The 15621-nt window shown below is 44.5% G+C and overlaps 1 protein-coding gene across 5 annotated transcripts in view; it reads right to left on the reverse strand.

Moving 5' to 3' along the window:
- The window catches only part of KDM2B (lysine demethylase 2B), a 106445-nt gene that overhangs the window by 70727 nt on the left and 20097 nt on the right, over nt 1-15621 (reverse strand). For 4 of the 5 annotated variants that reach the window (XM_088064895.1, XM_005524268.3, XM_088064892.1 and 1 more), the window contains 3 exons: nt 11231-11409; nt 9339-9445; nt 665-758 (listed from right to left, as the gene is read on the reverse strand). In XM_088064895.1, the coding sequence (XP_087921021.1) occupies nt 665-758; nt 9339-9445; nt 11231-11409 (380 nt within the window). Of the gene's footprint in view, nt 1-664; nt 759-4121; nt 4230-9338; nt 9446-11230; nt 11410-15621 lie in introns of those variants that run through there. The other variant, XM_088064894.1, reaches the window with a different exon arrangement.

Consider the following 15621-nt stretch of genomic DNA (forward strand, 5'->3'; position numbering starts at 1 on the left):
CTTGAATGTTTCAGTTCTGGCTTATTGTGCTGTACACAGCAAAGGAACGTGGAATCTCTAAAAGGAACAGAAGCTTTAGCTACAGGAGACTTGTGAGGGCACTCTGACCCAACAAGGGTACACACAGCCACATCTCACTGCAAGACACTTCTGGACCACACAGCAACAGTGAGCCTAAAAGCACCACCACCAGCAAATAACACATTTGGTATTTCAAATAAATCACTTGTTTGTTTCATAACATGAGTGGTGTCCTTCTAGTTCAGTAAGCTCTGTGTGTATCAACAAAGCTGCTGAAACAGTCTGATGCCCTCAAGGAAAAAAAAAATATAGAGAAAGAAAAGAAAAGAAAAGAAAAGAAAAGAAAAGAAAAGAAAAGAAAAGAAAAGAAAAGAAAAGAAAAGAAAAGAAAAGAAAAGAAAAAAGAAAAGAAAAGAAAAGAAAAGAAAAGAAAAGAAAAGAAAAGAAAAGAAAAGAAAAGAAAAGAAAAGAAAGAAAAGGAAAGAAAAGAAAAGAAAAGAAAAGAAAAGAAAAGAAAAGAAAAGAAAAGAAAAGAAAAGAAAAGAAAAGAAAAGAAAAGAAAAGAAAAGAAAAGAAAAGAAAGCCCTCCCCTCTGTAAGAAGCCCAGAGAAATAAAAACAAATATCAGAAAAGGTTCACCTACCTTCCCCCCACGGAAAACGTGATACCACACTGAAGTGCCACCAAAATCAATATGAAAATCAGTGAAGCATCCTTTCACACTCATCAAACAGTACCTGCAAGCAGAGTGAAGGACAAAAAGGAATCAGTCTGAAACAGTATTTTTCACATCTTAATTTGCAGAGGTTAACTGCCTGTGCAATGCTGCTTCCACCAATTAAGTTTCTGCATTTACAGTACAGGAATTTGTCTCATGGAGGTAACAAGGTTTCTGCTGAAAAATGTGTATCTCCATGTCTGAGTTTGCTGTTCATACAAGAGGAATTAAAGCTTTCAGAGTTAGGGAATAGAAAAACATTAAAAGTTAGGCTGTTCAGAAATATTTCTTATGTCACTGCCAGTCCCTGGGGTGATCTGTTTAATGCTCTCCTTCATTGCTTCAGAGACACAACCTTCACCAAAAGTTGTACACAAATTGCTTCAAAGTTTTGAAAAATCTAATTTGCTTATAAATCCTCCTAAATGTTCTTTACCTACTTGCCACTCATTCCATTTTTGCAAAGATTAGGGGACAGAAACCTCATTTGGCAAACTAACTCCTTTTTGTTCACATTTCTAGGCATTCTGCATCAAAACACATAAAGGACCCAGCTGGCAGCCACACTAAGTATCAAATCCACTATTTTTTACGCCGTCTTGATACAGGATTTGAGCAGTTTAAAGTCTGCATTGCTGGAAAAGACACAAGAGCTGTGGTCTGGCTGCAGGAATCTCCAGCCTGCAGCCACCATCTGTAACTAATGGCCGAATCACAGCCGCCCTCCTCACTGTAGGCACCTTTGCAAACGCAGGAAACACACACCACTTAACCCACTAACCTCTTTTCCTTGTTCCGGTCTCCGATTCATGGCCTTTTTTTTTTTTTTTTTTTTTTTTTTGGTTTGGTTTGGTTTGGTTTTTAAGGGGAGTTATGGAAACACTACCGGAAGGGGATTTGTTTGTTAAAAAAAAATAAAAAAATAAAAAAAAATAAAAAGGAAAGGGGAAAAAAAAAAAAAAAGGTTTGATTTAAGTGTGTCTTTTTCTGCTCACATTCAGGTAGGAGAAGCTCAGCAGTATGCAGCCGGCGTGCAGAAGTCCCTGTAGATGATAGGCTGGGAAGGACCTTACCATGTGTCTGCAGAAGGCTGGCAAATCAGAGCCACTCTGGGTCCATAAGAGCCGCTGCCTAGCAACCACATCCCGAGCCGGAGTTGACAGAATGATACGCAATGCTGTCATGAAGACAGTCAATTTGTGGGCTTCAAAAAAGGTCCTGCGCCTTCATCTCACAATTAAAACCTCTCCTTGTGCAATTACACGTCTCTCCTCTTGCCCACTCTGGATTTTTTTTAATTTTTTTTTTAATCCTTCAGAAGCAGGAAGAAGCTTTTGCTGCCCCTGGGGTATTTCAGATGCTTCAAAAATCACAGCTAGCCAAGAAGCTGTCTACACTCTCAATATGCTCCATTTCAAAATATGAGTCCTTCCCTCCCAAACACTTTTTTTTTTTAATTTCTCCTTTTATGTTTTCTCTACCAAGATGTTGTTGATTACAAGTCAGATAGAATTTAAAAACAATAAAAGAAGCCCAGAAAGGAAGTTGCCTTTCTTCCAGCCAAACTGCAAAAAGTCACAGATTGAATAATTATTGCTCATTAGGAAAAAAAAATCAGCATGGAAATTCTCAGCTTGTAAGCAGTGCTGACTGAGTATTAAAGGTTCATGTTGTTTCAAAGTAAAAAATTCAAATCCTTATGGAGTCAACTGAGTTTCCAAAAGGCCAGATATAAAATACATCACATATTAACAACAAAAATTTTCTAGACAGTGCTACCTACCAACAATCACCCACTGAATTAAGATATTCTGCAAGAGCAAACACGGCCTGGGCATTAGCTGGTTTTAACTATTCTTCAGTAGTCAAAAACCTGAACCAGTCAAACTGTTTATGTTCAGAGAGGAAACAACAGGATTGAATCCTGTCAAATCAAAGCACTTAAAATTTAGTTTTGTGAGAAAACGCCAAAGCAGGTGTAACTGTGAACACACAACTCTTTCTTTTCCTTGTTTTTCCCCATTCTCCCCTCTGTTTTCTTGAAACTCCTCTAAACACAATCTTCACTCCAATAAAGGTGGTTTTAGTGAAAGAGTCACATATGGCGATTAATAAAAACCTGCAAAGCATTTTGAAAATAAACTGTTTTTCTTTCCATCCACAAACAAGCCATGCCTTAATTTATGCTGGTAATCTCCCAGGCCTGCTTTTGTCCAAACCCAACAGCTCCCGGCCGGCTCAGGAGCCTGCAGGAGGATCTTCCGCCATCCAGCTCTCTCCCTGGTTGCCAGAGTCTGGCACAATGCCTTTGCATTGACCTCTACAGCTTCCTCTTCCAATGTACACCGCAGTCACATGGTCCCAGCACACTCCATGCCACAGCTAATCTCAGGCACAGCCTCAGCCAGCTCCTTCTCATCACCAACAGCTGCTAATTTGGGGAACCACTCAACTTTTCAGGGTTTTCCATAACAACAGCGGGGAAAAAAAAAAGGAAAAGAGGGAAGAAAAAAAAAAAAAGCCATAACACAGCATCCATGTTGAAAGAAATCTAGGAACTACATCCCACTCTGTGCTGTGGCCACAGCACTCTGGGCCAGGGCAGGTACAGTGGTTACAGGAACGCAATCCCACGTCAGGCATGGGGATACAACCTGACCAGAGTTACACCCTGAAAACACAAGCAGGGCAAAAGATGCCCCAAGTTGAATATTTTCACAAGTGCTACCACATCCAACCCCTGCACACTCCACTTTATCTCCCTGCACAGCCTCAGTCAGGGTTTTAAAACACGCAGCTGCTTGTAATCTGTTGGGGGAAGCTTCCCGATTGAAGAGTTTGGTTTGTGTTCTCCACAAGCCTGAAATTTGTCCAGTTAATGTATTGTTATTTTGGAGGAAAGATTTGTGATGTGGAGAAAAGGGGAACTTCCCCCTCCCACCCGCCCACCTCCCCCCCCCCAAAAAAAAAGAAAAACAAAAACCCCACAAAACAAAACAAACATCTGGGGAAATTTGTTAGAGAAATGATGCGAAGAAATATGGAGTAACCTGCAAACTCACGAGGAAGAACAAACACAGAGATCCAAAAAAAAAGAGAGGGAGATGATAAAAATGAAGCTAAACCACTAAGCAAACACAGCGAGCTGGGAACACAGGAACAACACAGACACCGCTCCATAAACCAGCGCAGAGCCCACACTCCCAGGCAAACCCACAATGCACTCGCCACGCATCGCTACAAACCCGCAAGCAAACAGAGAAACAAAGACAGCGAGAGCCGCGCCGGGATGCGAAGGCAGCGCCGGGCAGGGCAGGCAGCGGCAGCGTTCATGCACATGGGCCCGGGGAGACGCGAGCGGACGCACAGGCAGCAGCATTACCCTGAGCTCAGCTCCTTGTCTCCCGCAATAGGCACCGCGCACCATACGGCTCTATTCCCTCTGGCATTGCGAGGGCTCCCCTGCCACTGAGCTCAGCCCATAAACCACTCCCAAACCCCAGCAGAGGCTTCTGTTTTTTGTTCGGGCCAATGAGAAAAGTATAGCTCGCTCTTCCTTCCTCCCAGGAGCAGCGCCGGCTGGTTGAAATCCCTGAGCCTGAAACCGAATACCACAGACCCATGAGCCAACTGCAAGTGCCAGCGCGGGGAAAGGCGCGGGCCTCGCTCCCCATCCCCGGCCGGGAGCGACGCTCCGGGTGTCGGGGAGAGCGGCCCCCGGCAGCATCCCGGCACCGCGGGGGCCCTTCTGCCGGGCCTGCGAGCGGGGCTGCCGGGAGGCTGCACGAACAAAGGCGACCTCGGGGCGCCTCGGCCCGCACCGACAGCGCTCCCACACTGGGGCCCTGCAACTGGAAGCCACAAATTGCGCCGCAAGACAAAAGAAACCATTGTCACCCGGGAGGCACCGGCCCGGCTGCCGCCCCCACCCTCGCCTCACCGGGCAGCGACCGGCCCCGCCGCTGAGGGGAGGGCCCGGCTGCCCCGCGGGGATGAGCCCCAGCATCTCCTCACGGAGGGCCCCGGCTTCCCCAGGGGTGATCCTGGCTGCTCCTGCGGGGAATGAACCCGGCTTTCCTCAAGGATGAGCCCCGGCTCCCCCGTTAGGGATGACGAACCCCGGCTCCCCACGTTCGGCAGGGCCCCCCAGCATCGGGCCAGCCCTCTCCGTGGAGGGCCGCTCAAAGCCGGCCGGAGCGGGCCCTGTGCCCGTGCCCTGCCGGGACCAACCTTCTCTCCGTCCCCCTCCTGCGGAGCGGTACCGAGTGCTCCCAGCCCGAGGGAACGAACAAAATCGTCACACACCGTGGTCACCACACGCCGTGCACTTCAAACGCACATGAAAGGCCCGGCTGCTGCCCTGAGGGGGTTACGGTCCGAGTCGGTCACACACGGAAACAACAGCCCAGATAAGAGAAGCCAGTTTTCTGCCGTGCACCGGAGAGTTTGTGAAGTGCCTAAAAATCACACTTCGAGACCACACTGGCACCAAAGCGAGCGACACTTCCCTGGTCGCACCCTCGGCCGGTCCTGCCCCGGCTCACACCCGAGCGTGCCGCTGCCACGAGCGGGGACCGCACGGGGACCCCCGGGTGACCTGAAGAGGTTCCCAGCAGCACAATGAACTGAAGCAAGCTGCCAGCTCTTTGCGAGCCGGGCCTGGAACAGCAGTTTGGTGTCTGTGAGAGCACAACTCGTTTCTTCATCCTGTGACAAGGCTGTTCAGCTCCAGGGCCACCACAAACTGTTGTAAACACTGGTGGTTATTTGAGTTACGTGTGTGATGCTGCAAGTCCTCCGAGTTCTACCCAAAGGAGTACTTGAGACTCATGCACCGATCTGAAGACATCAGATTTTACTTACTTTGCTAGCTTGAAAAGTCTTAACGAGAGCTCACACGTATTGGTCTAATTTTTTTTACTGAATTGTACTTATAGAGGTTTTGTATCAAAAGCAATCCTCAAATGGCATACAAAGTGCAGACAAGTCTCTCACATGCATGAGCCAGGGCCAGGTTGTCTTGTGGGAGCTGCGAGCTCCCTCAATTCCCTTGTCTCCAGAGGCACCCTCAGCTTCTAATTAGACCACAGCTCAGCAGAGCACTTTAGCATCTGTTTAAATCCATCCCTACTTAGTAAAGGAATGAATAGAAAGGAATGGATGGCTGAACAACAGCCTGGGAGAGGGAGAATAGGGCTGAGGACATGCTAACAGAGCTGCATTCTTTTGTGAACAGGTAGATGTTTCACACAACATACCCCATCCTTAACTGAAGGCCAGCATCATTATAGGGACCTATCACAGCAGTGCTGAGATATTTGAAGTAATAGGAAGAATTTTGAAGGTAAAAAGGATGTTGCAGTGACTAAAGCTTTAGTTTTCATTTGTTCCACAGCGCAAACATTACCAAGTTCTCAGAAATTCCTGTTACTGTTTCATGTCCTCAACAGTAGCTATTCATTGCCACTGCATTGCAAGTAATCTTCCAAGGCTACAAACACAAAAGCTAATAAAGAGGATGATAATTTCAGCAGGGCTATCTCTTTTGATAAATGAAAAATCAAATTAGTACTTTTTTTTTGTTATTGACTCAGCTTTATCCAGATTGCTTCAGTTCTGGATGAATTTAAACAGAAAAATCTGAGCTTGTTTTGAGCTACCTGAAAATAGTTATGGTGATAATAACAAGCTTCTTCCCCTAAAAGCTGATGTTAAAAGATCATTGCCTTTTTCTGCTGGCTCTTGATTACACAGCATCTTCCCACTCTCATCCAGGATCCCACGTCTGTGGGACTTTCCTCAGGAACTTGCACCCTGGGATATGAAAGAGGGGACACAAGCTATTTCCCCACTTAATTCAGTCCTCTAAGGCTCCTGTGAGGTAAGCAGACATTTACCTACAGACAGAAAAATAACTTCATTACCCAGATTTTTTTTTAAGAAGTTAATGGTGCAAGTCCAAGTGCGAGGCAGGGTGGTCTCCAGCGCACGCGGTGCTCCTGGTAACCGAAGCAGCAGATGGAGCGTTCTCTAACTTCACTCCCAGCACGGAACTCGACGTGCAGGAGCCAAGACAGACATTTGTGTCTGGTAATGCCATCTGTGTCTGTGAAACTGCAGCGCTCTTGCTGGAGTGCTTTTTGTTTGTAGGGAACACGTTAATGGTGGGGATGGCATACTGCAAACTCTCAGAATTATGGGAATGCTCAGAACAAGAATGGAATGAATCGATCCCATTTCTGAGCAACAACAGTCATTAATAAAGCATATGAATATGGATGATTCACATAGAAGAATGGGGAGTGTGAAGCAAATGACAGCACTGACTTTTGCCTCCACAACTTAATATGATCTCATGTTAAGGGCTCAAACCCTCTGGATGCTCACAGCAATAGCTGGGACCAGTATCTCTACAGGAAAGGGTCAAGTTGAATTCCCAAAGATGGAGAAAACCAATCTCTTGAGAAGTTAATCTTTAAACCAGATGAGTTCATGGAAGAGCAATCTCTTTGAGAGTCACTGAGCACACAGAATCCACTTCTACCTCAGGACAGCCCCTGCTTGGACTGCAGACAGTCAAAGTTCAGAAGGTAATTTTTAGGAGTGGCACCATTTTACGCTCATACTGTTTTTACACTCCTGCCAGGGCATCAGTGCCAGCACCCAACAGCAGACAGGTTACTGAGAGCCACAGATCTTCATCCTGATCTGGTACAGCTCCTCTTGTGCTCACATACTGTCACTGTTTGTTACTGGTTTTATCTTTGTGGCTTCTTCAGACTGATGAGGGGTTTGTGCCAACAGTGCTGTAAATCATCCTTCTCTAGTCTTTCTGTGAGATGACACTCAGTAGCAACATCCTCATCACTCCAGCTGCATCACCCTCGCCTTTAACACTCACGCCTGGTAACTCCTTTTCCCAACATCAAACTCTATTGTCACATTTCAAGCATTCACAGTCTTTCAGTGTTTAGCTTCCCTGTACCTATCACATCTACTAGTTTATCAAGCTGTCACCCTCCACCTTCCCTTTGCCAGTGACAGCAACCTCCACGACTCCCTGTCTGCTTCTTCATCAGGCATCTCCTGCCTTTCTACCAGGCCACCCTCCACAAATGGGAAAAACTCCATGTCAAAATCTGTTGAATTGGTACGTCTCTAAAATCCCTTTGAAACCTACCATCTGGCATTTCATGATGCAAGTAGTGAACTGCAAGCATATACTCTGCTTTTTCTACTAAATTCTGTTAGTCATGTTGCTACCTTATCCTTCAAACCATCTCTGCCTTGCTCTGTGTGCTTGCTACATCTTTTTCAGCATCTGGAGTGTGCCTGCTCTAGGAAAGGAATAGTTTCCTTTACTTCTTTCCTTGTACCATCCATGAATCCTTAGACCCTGAATCATGATTCAGTTTCTTAGCTCTGACAAATTATAAATAATGTTATTTCGCTGACTAACCACTTGGGAAGCAAGTGCTGCTCTGCTGCTGGTTTGTGTGACCTCAGACAAGTCACTTAGGACATTTCCAAATATATGGGGCACTCCAATCCACATCCAGTTACCCTAATGAGCAGTTTGATCTTTTCAAAATGTAGGAGTATCTTTAACTTCCACTGAAATCAGTCGTGCTGAGCATAATCCACAATTCCTGCCACAGAGTCTCTCTTTTTTGGAGATCTTTGCCTTCCAAAATGTTTATTTTTACAGAACAAGAGTAAATGCTATATATCACTTCCTGACTGCACACTCCTTTGTATCTGTTAGTACCAATCTATTTTACAGTTTGGAAGGAGTTCTGGGTGGTTTGCAGAACACCAGAGGTCAGTTTAACAGCAGAGCCTGGGATGCTGCCAGCATTTGGTCTGGCCAATAAAACAAACATCAGTGAAGGGCTTCCAGGATTACCTGGTGTTCATCAGCCATACAGGTCATTACATCACTAAAGGAACCCTATCTTAGCTGTACTCATTCCCATGAAACTTGCAGTGCACATTTTGAGGCCCCCAAATAGTTCCTTTTTCCAATCACCACATAAAAAGTTTCCAGGAAGATGTTAAAGCAGAAGAAAAAGCAAGGTGAACCTATGCTTGCCCAAAACCTAGAGCTGAGATAGGCAGAACCAGGACAAACTGTTCTTGTGTTCAGTCTCAAACCTGCTCTGAGCAGGTCCTGAGCCTCGATTATCAGTCCAGTCTTTGACCTTGCTCTTGAAAAAGTGAATAGAAAAGCAAACTGGCAGGAAGGGCAGTGACAGAGTTTCTAGGAAGTCACACACACCTATTAGAAATGGACTTCAAACTCATTTCACAAAACATTTCTCAGCTTCTAATGTCTGTCATTAGCAATTTAGAAGCTCCTCAGGATCTGAGCCCAGCCTACAGCAGGACTCTGATTATAGTGTGTGACATATCTGTGTGATGTGATTTCTTGGGCAGCACTTTCAGAGAATTTACTGCTTAAGGTCAGTCTGCCACTTTCAAAACAGTTGCTCAAACCTGAAAAATAAAAATGCACTTTTCAAAGAGACTAATCTAAAGACTGTATTCAGTAAAGTTAAAATTATTTAAGGCAGTCAAGAGCAGATTTTTAAAGACTTACTTTTTCACTTTGGGGTATTTCATCTCTGAAATAGCATTGGTAGCATCTGTCTGTCTCTCCTTCAAGTGCTGTGGCCACATATTATCCACCCAGTCGACTAAGTCCACCTGAAATGTCACCAAAATCAACTGTTAGCTCCTGAACACATGGTAGGGCATATTATTGTTGTCTAAAACTCCTCTAGTGACAGCAGCAGATGTTCACAGACAGGGAGAACCTTGCTGTTCAGCAAAAGTCCCATTCACCCAACTTGTTAAGATGCAGCTTTTCATCACCACAACTCAGCCCTTTAAAACACAGGGGAAGGAGAATTTTACTGTCAATTTACCTGAGTGCAAATTCTGTCTCATGGGCACCTGTGAGCACCTTCTCTTGTACTATCTGTGGCATTTTTGTAGCCAACAGCCTAGAAATTGCATTTATGAACATCAAAATGAAAACATAAAAGGGATTATATGATGCTAATGTCTTCCATTTCAAAGAGGAAATAGGACTTATTCCATTAATATCACAACTGTATGTGAAAACAAAACTTGCTTACTGCCCTGATTCCGAAATAATTGTCACATTCTGATATTGCAACCTGGAGTTTACGCAACAGGGAACCTAAATCAGGTATTTCTGCCTTACATAGGCTAAAAATTCTGCAGGATTCAAGGGAACATCTTACACAGATACATGGGAGCTGACTTTGAGTACTGGACTTCCACAACACGCTCTCTTCTACTCCCATGGGAATGCAAATCTCTCTTTCAGTGAGATCTAAATATTCCTGGTTTTACAAACAACTGTGCACTCAGGCCATTTTAAACAGCTATGAAATAACCATTTTCACGTGATAACAGGTACCTAACTGCGTATTTCATCTCTAAGCACCCAGGAAATTTGCACAGATGTTTTAAAAGCTCACTGAGCACAATGTGTTTAGGAAAACCGGAATCAATTGAACACAAGGAACTCCCCAGAGCACCTTCAAATTGCCCGCTAAGTGTCTGAATGACAGCAAAAATCTGAATGAACTTCTAAATATGTGTTTAATATTCAATTTGTGATCTGTGTATAAAAGAACAAAGAAGTCTAGTTAAGAATTACTTCTACAAATCAGCAATTAAAGCTGTCATTTATTTGTGACCATTCAGGCTGAAGTGTGGTGTTTATGTTGTCTTTTTGGGTAAAAGATGTCCCCAGCAGAAAAAAACTGCTGCTGTAACTAGAAAAGGACTTAGAAATCAGGCGAAAAGTGTCAGAAAGCAACACATCTGTAGTTTTACATCCAGCTACATGCTAGCACAGCAGACCTGGCTACATTTCAGAGATAAATGAAACCATCTTTACTAATAAGGTCAGTTTCATGCTAGTGACTCCACGGGGAATAAAATCACAAAAGGCCTCTACCTTTAAAAAGTATGTACAAATCTACCCCCTTCCACTACTGCCAATTCTGACATAGCAGTGATTATGCTGATTTAATTATGTAAAGATTTCTATATCTAACATTTGTATTTCCAACTTTTTTTGCTTTGGAACCCCCTGAACATTTTTTTAGGTAATAGGAGTGTTCATATATAATGAATCCAAGCTTCCTGATAGTTTAAGCTTCCTTAGAGGAGGAAAAACACCAGATAGGTATTTAATTTTGGATGAAGTTTCCCCTAAATACCTTGAGAGGAACTGTGTATCAGTGCAAATTGCATGATTAACAGCTCATCAGGTACCTAATTCCTGTAAATTAAGTTCCACTGTCAAGGACACCAGCTTTCTACTTGGCTAAAAATGAGATCCTAACACTAAACGAGCAGGAGTTCCGGACACTTCCCACCACCTTGCTTAAACTCCCAGATTTCTTTCTGGGAAGAAGCTGAAATAAAGCCCATCACCACGGGCTCTCTTACCACGTTGGGGCGCTTGACAATGTTCTCCAGCTTGGTGTGACTGAACTCCAGGCTGATGACGTTGTAGAGCTTCTCCCGCTGGGCCTCTGGGGTCTCATAGTACCTCACAAACTGAGACATGCTCATCTCCACTCCTCTCTGTGTGTTCACATCCATCACATCCACGATCCGGCGGCTTCCTGCAAACACAGCAGCAGTCTCAAAACATCTGTCTTGCCTTTATGTATATATATATACATACATATATGTATATATATTATTTTATATATCTATATTTGTATATCAGTTCTCAGTGAGCTCAGGGAAACTGCAGGAAAAGAGGATGAGACCAGTACCAGCCTCCCCATGGCTCCTAAGAAGCTCAAACAGTGAGCAAGGAACTAACTTGGAATTGGAGTTTTTGCCCAATATGACACTGAACAGGTCACCTGGTGCTTCACAAAGATGGAGAGAGCAGTTTCCTCCTTTATGTGAATTGATGCAAGCAGAAGTACATTAAAAACTATGAAGAAGTGATACAATATGGTAGCAGGGGGTAGGCAAGACAAATTGCTCTCCAAATCATACTGCAATTTTCTAAACATCCATATGTCTCTCAAGATGCTTTTACTCATGTACAAAAACTATCCACAAAGAGCAAAACTGCCTTGCATCACTGGGTACTGCAAACTGCTGAACATTCCCAATTCCAGTCATCACCAGTGGGGATGAAAGCACTAAATGCCATAGAGGAGTGAGCTCCCAGTTTGGATCTCTCCACAAAAACTACAGGCCATACTTTCAGCTCCTGGAGTGGCAGACATACAAGTCTCATTAGCACCAGAATGTTGAGCAGCAGTTTTAGTCGAGCCTTCAGCTTTACACAGATTAATCCACAATCTTCTCTTTGGCCAACTGGAAGGTTTCACCTCTCCCAGCAATTTCATCATCCTAATTAGCAGTTCATTTGTGTGAGAGCGAACAGGAGCCCATGAGAGACATGCCTCATTTCCAGGAGAGGATTCCAGCAAACAAACCCACAACACTTCCAAAAAATCTCTCCAAAACAATTTTCACGGCCGAAGAAATAATTCAAAATAAATTGCATTAATACAAAATGTAGGGCTGATATGCACCATAGAGGGAATTATTAATAATTACAGCACCTGGCCTATCGTGTGCTTGGGAGCAGTATTTCAGCAAGAGTGATAGCTTGGAGTGCTGCTCTCCATTACAAACATTCTTAGCCCCTGATAGCAATGACAGTGACAGATGTGATAATGATTCTGCAAAGGAACTCAAGACCATAAAGCTTTGAAATCAGAAAGAAAAATTTATATAGTGTAAATCTGGAATAGCCCCACCAGCCTGTCAGTCAAACTCCTCGTTCCAAGGCCAGGGAACAGGAGCCCATCCTTGAGCTGGGTTTGGGACTCTGGAGCGTTGCCACCTTGAGGCAGGATGGGGCGAGTTTAGTTATGTGTGAAAAAGCACAAGAGTCCTTAAATTTGGCATCTGCGTGTTTGAAACAACACACATAAAATCTAGTTATGGGTTGGAGGGTTTTGTTGTGGGTTTTTTTAACTGGAAGCTTTACTATCTAGAGGAATGGTCTTTTTTCAATTCCACAGGTTAGCAGCTGGGGTGGAGTCCCATTAAACAGGCCCCTAATGAAAGCCATCCTGATCTCTGCTTCCAGAGCCTGGGATCAAAGCTATGGCTACAGCCCAGAAGGGTTAAGGACACAGATGCTGAAAAATTGTATTTGAAGGGCTACGTGGATGAGCCTGGGATCTGCCATATTTTAAGTCTAGGTTTGATCTCAGCTTTGCTGGAAGCAACCTTGTAGAGCCTCTCAATTATCCTTTCCAAAAGAAAAATCAGCAGTTACCTGATGAATTAAGAATATGAGGAGCAGTTCAATAGCAGGATTGTTAAATGAACACGATTATCAATTACAGGCAGAAGAGCTTAAGATTTGAATTGATAATCTCTTGACTTCCAAATTAAAGAGTAATTTGAGGGGATGTTTTTCTCTTAAGCCACAGTACTGTCAAACAAGCCCATACATAATGATTCTTGGAGTACTGCTCACAGAATTTGAGATGTATAATTACAGGTTCACATCCTGGTGTTCACTGCCCACTGCACAGCAGCTCTGGCTCACCGCCAGCTTTATCTCTTCTGTCCTGAAAAGATTCAGCTCTTTCTTCTATCTCCTGTTCCTAGTACAAGGTGAAGAAATATCACCTAGGAGAGTAAAGAACAAGGGAATGAAGCACACAGAGGCTCCAAAAAGTGATGGCAGGCTGAGAGATCTCAGGTCAGGCTGGATTTCTGAGCAGCTCCACACACATTTTACCTTGATCCATTTCCATTAACCAGTTCCTAGGCATCCCCTTACCACACCGTCACTATGTTCTCAAAGAAGGGACCCCACTCTGGGGCAGCCCAGCAGGTCCCATCAGGATCTCAGTGACCCTGGCAGCCTCTCGCCCTCCTTCCCATCTGTCCCTCACTTCAGCTCATCATCTACTGGACACGGATTAACAGACACCTGGAGTCCTGGCAAAGTCTCTTATTGCTGACAGGGGAATTGCACTGTGCACCACTTCACCCTTGACTTCCCTGGGTGTTTTTCCAATAGAACTCTGGACTGGGCAATGTGGGATTAAGAGGCACTGCTTCATCTCTGGCAGCAGATGTGACTCAGAGGCAGAGTGGTGATGCTGGGGGATTTTACAGCCTAAAGAAACATCTTCCTCTCCTGCTGCTTGCTTATGGAGCACAAGTAAATCCCCAAAGGATCACAAAGACAGTAACTAAGAAACAAGCTAGTGCCATCTCTGACAAGGGGAGCCGACAACAGCAAGAAGGGGGGAGAAGAATCAATTGCAGGGATGTAAGTTGGAAAAAACATCCATCAGGATGAGCTACAGAAGAACTGTGCTTTACTTAAAACCTTAAAAACATATCAAGTTACTCCAGCCCATGTATTAGTAAAAAATCCCCATTAAAATTAAGGGGACAATAGCATATATAATATCAGTTTCCTTTATTTAGAGGCCTAATGACCAAGACACCGTAAAGATTCTAATAGATTGAATTGTACAACATTTCTATATGCTGTAACATATATTTTTTTCAAATAGAAATGAACATCTGGAGGAAAAATTACTTGTGTGGGGTCCCTGCCTCCCATTGCCCACCCTAGACAAGTTGGTTTGGTACAGAGAGTCGGTCTTTTCTGTTCTGGGCTTCTTCTTAAAACAAGAGCAACCAAGGAAGCAAACCTTGTCCCCTTGTCAGAGAGAGAACTGCCCTCCAGGAATGCAGGCTACACAGGCGCCTTCCCTGCACCAGCAAATGATTTCCCAAATCACAGCTCACCAAGCCCACACCAAACATTCAGGAATGATGGGCTCCAGCTCTGAAGTCATTCAGCAAAGCTCTTGTTGATCTCCCCTGCAGAGATCACCCACCCTTCCTTTCAGGTATAGAATATTATAACAATTTTCCAGAGAGGAAACAGGGAATGGGAAATGCTGGGACTATAATAATCTCCTCTGTTGTCCAGCAGGTGCCATTTTTTGTTTCTAACAAGTGAAGCACTGCCTTCCCCTGCCCTGAGCTTCAGGTTATCCAAGCTGCCAGATTCCAGCCTTCAGCATGGCCCATCCTTTTCCATGATGTGGATTTAGCAAGGATATTTGGAGCAGTGGAAGCAAGGCAAACATGAACCACACAGCAGAGTATGAGAAATGCACAGGAGGTGTGAATCAGAGCTGCAAATGACACCAGAGTTTTCTAGGCTGTGGTCTCTTCTCCAGAACAGCACCAGCAGGAAAAGGTGCAACTCCCCCACAGCAGAGGAAAGAGGAAATGTCCTTTCTGTAAGAATGATTATCGAGCCCGTCCATTAAGAGGATAAAGCTACCTTGGGGAATTATTTTAACCCTCTGTGGCTGAATTGAGATCTGTGCTGAAGGTACAATACAAAATATTCTGGTTGACAACCAGAAACCAACCTCCAGTGCCGAGGGACCGGCCCACTGGTCCTGCCTAATCTTTATGCCTCTTATGAGGAAAAAAATCCTTGGTTTGTAAAGCGGGATTTTTGGCAGAGCCTCAGGAAATCTGCCAGCCTCGCCAGCGGGTTAATTGTACCTAAAGACTGAAGCTTTGACTCGCATCCCGGTTAATCCCCCCGGAGCTCCCGGAGCTGGAAGCACGTATTCTTCTGCTGCCCACGGGAGACTATTATGATATCCCTGCTAACTGGGAGGGATGTGAATCCGAGCAGAAAGTCCTTGCTCAAGTGGAGCTATTCCCGACATTCCTTGCATTTCAGAGAGAGGGCACGAACAAATGAAGAGCCGCGTCCCGATCCCATCGCTGCCAATGCCACCAGA

Source organism: Pseudopodoces humilis, chromosome 20, assembly GCF_049639895.1.
Source record: "Pseudopodoces humilis isolate 2021_Gansu_Grassland_sample_001 chromosome 20, ASM4963989v1, whole genome shotgun sequence".
NCBI lineage: Eukaryota > Metazoa > Chordata > Aves > Passeriformes > Paridae > Pseudopodoces > Pseudopodoces humilis.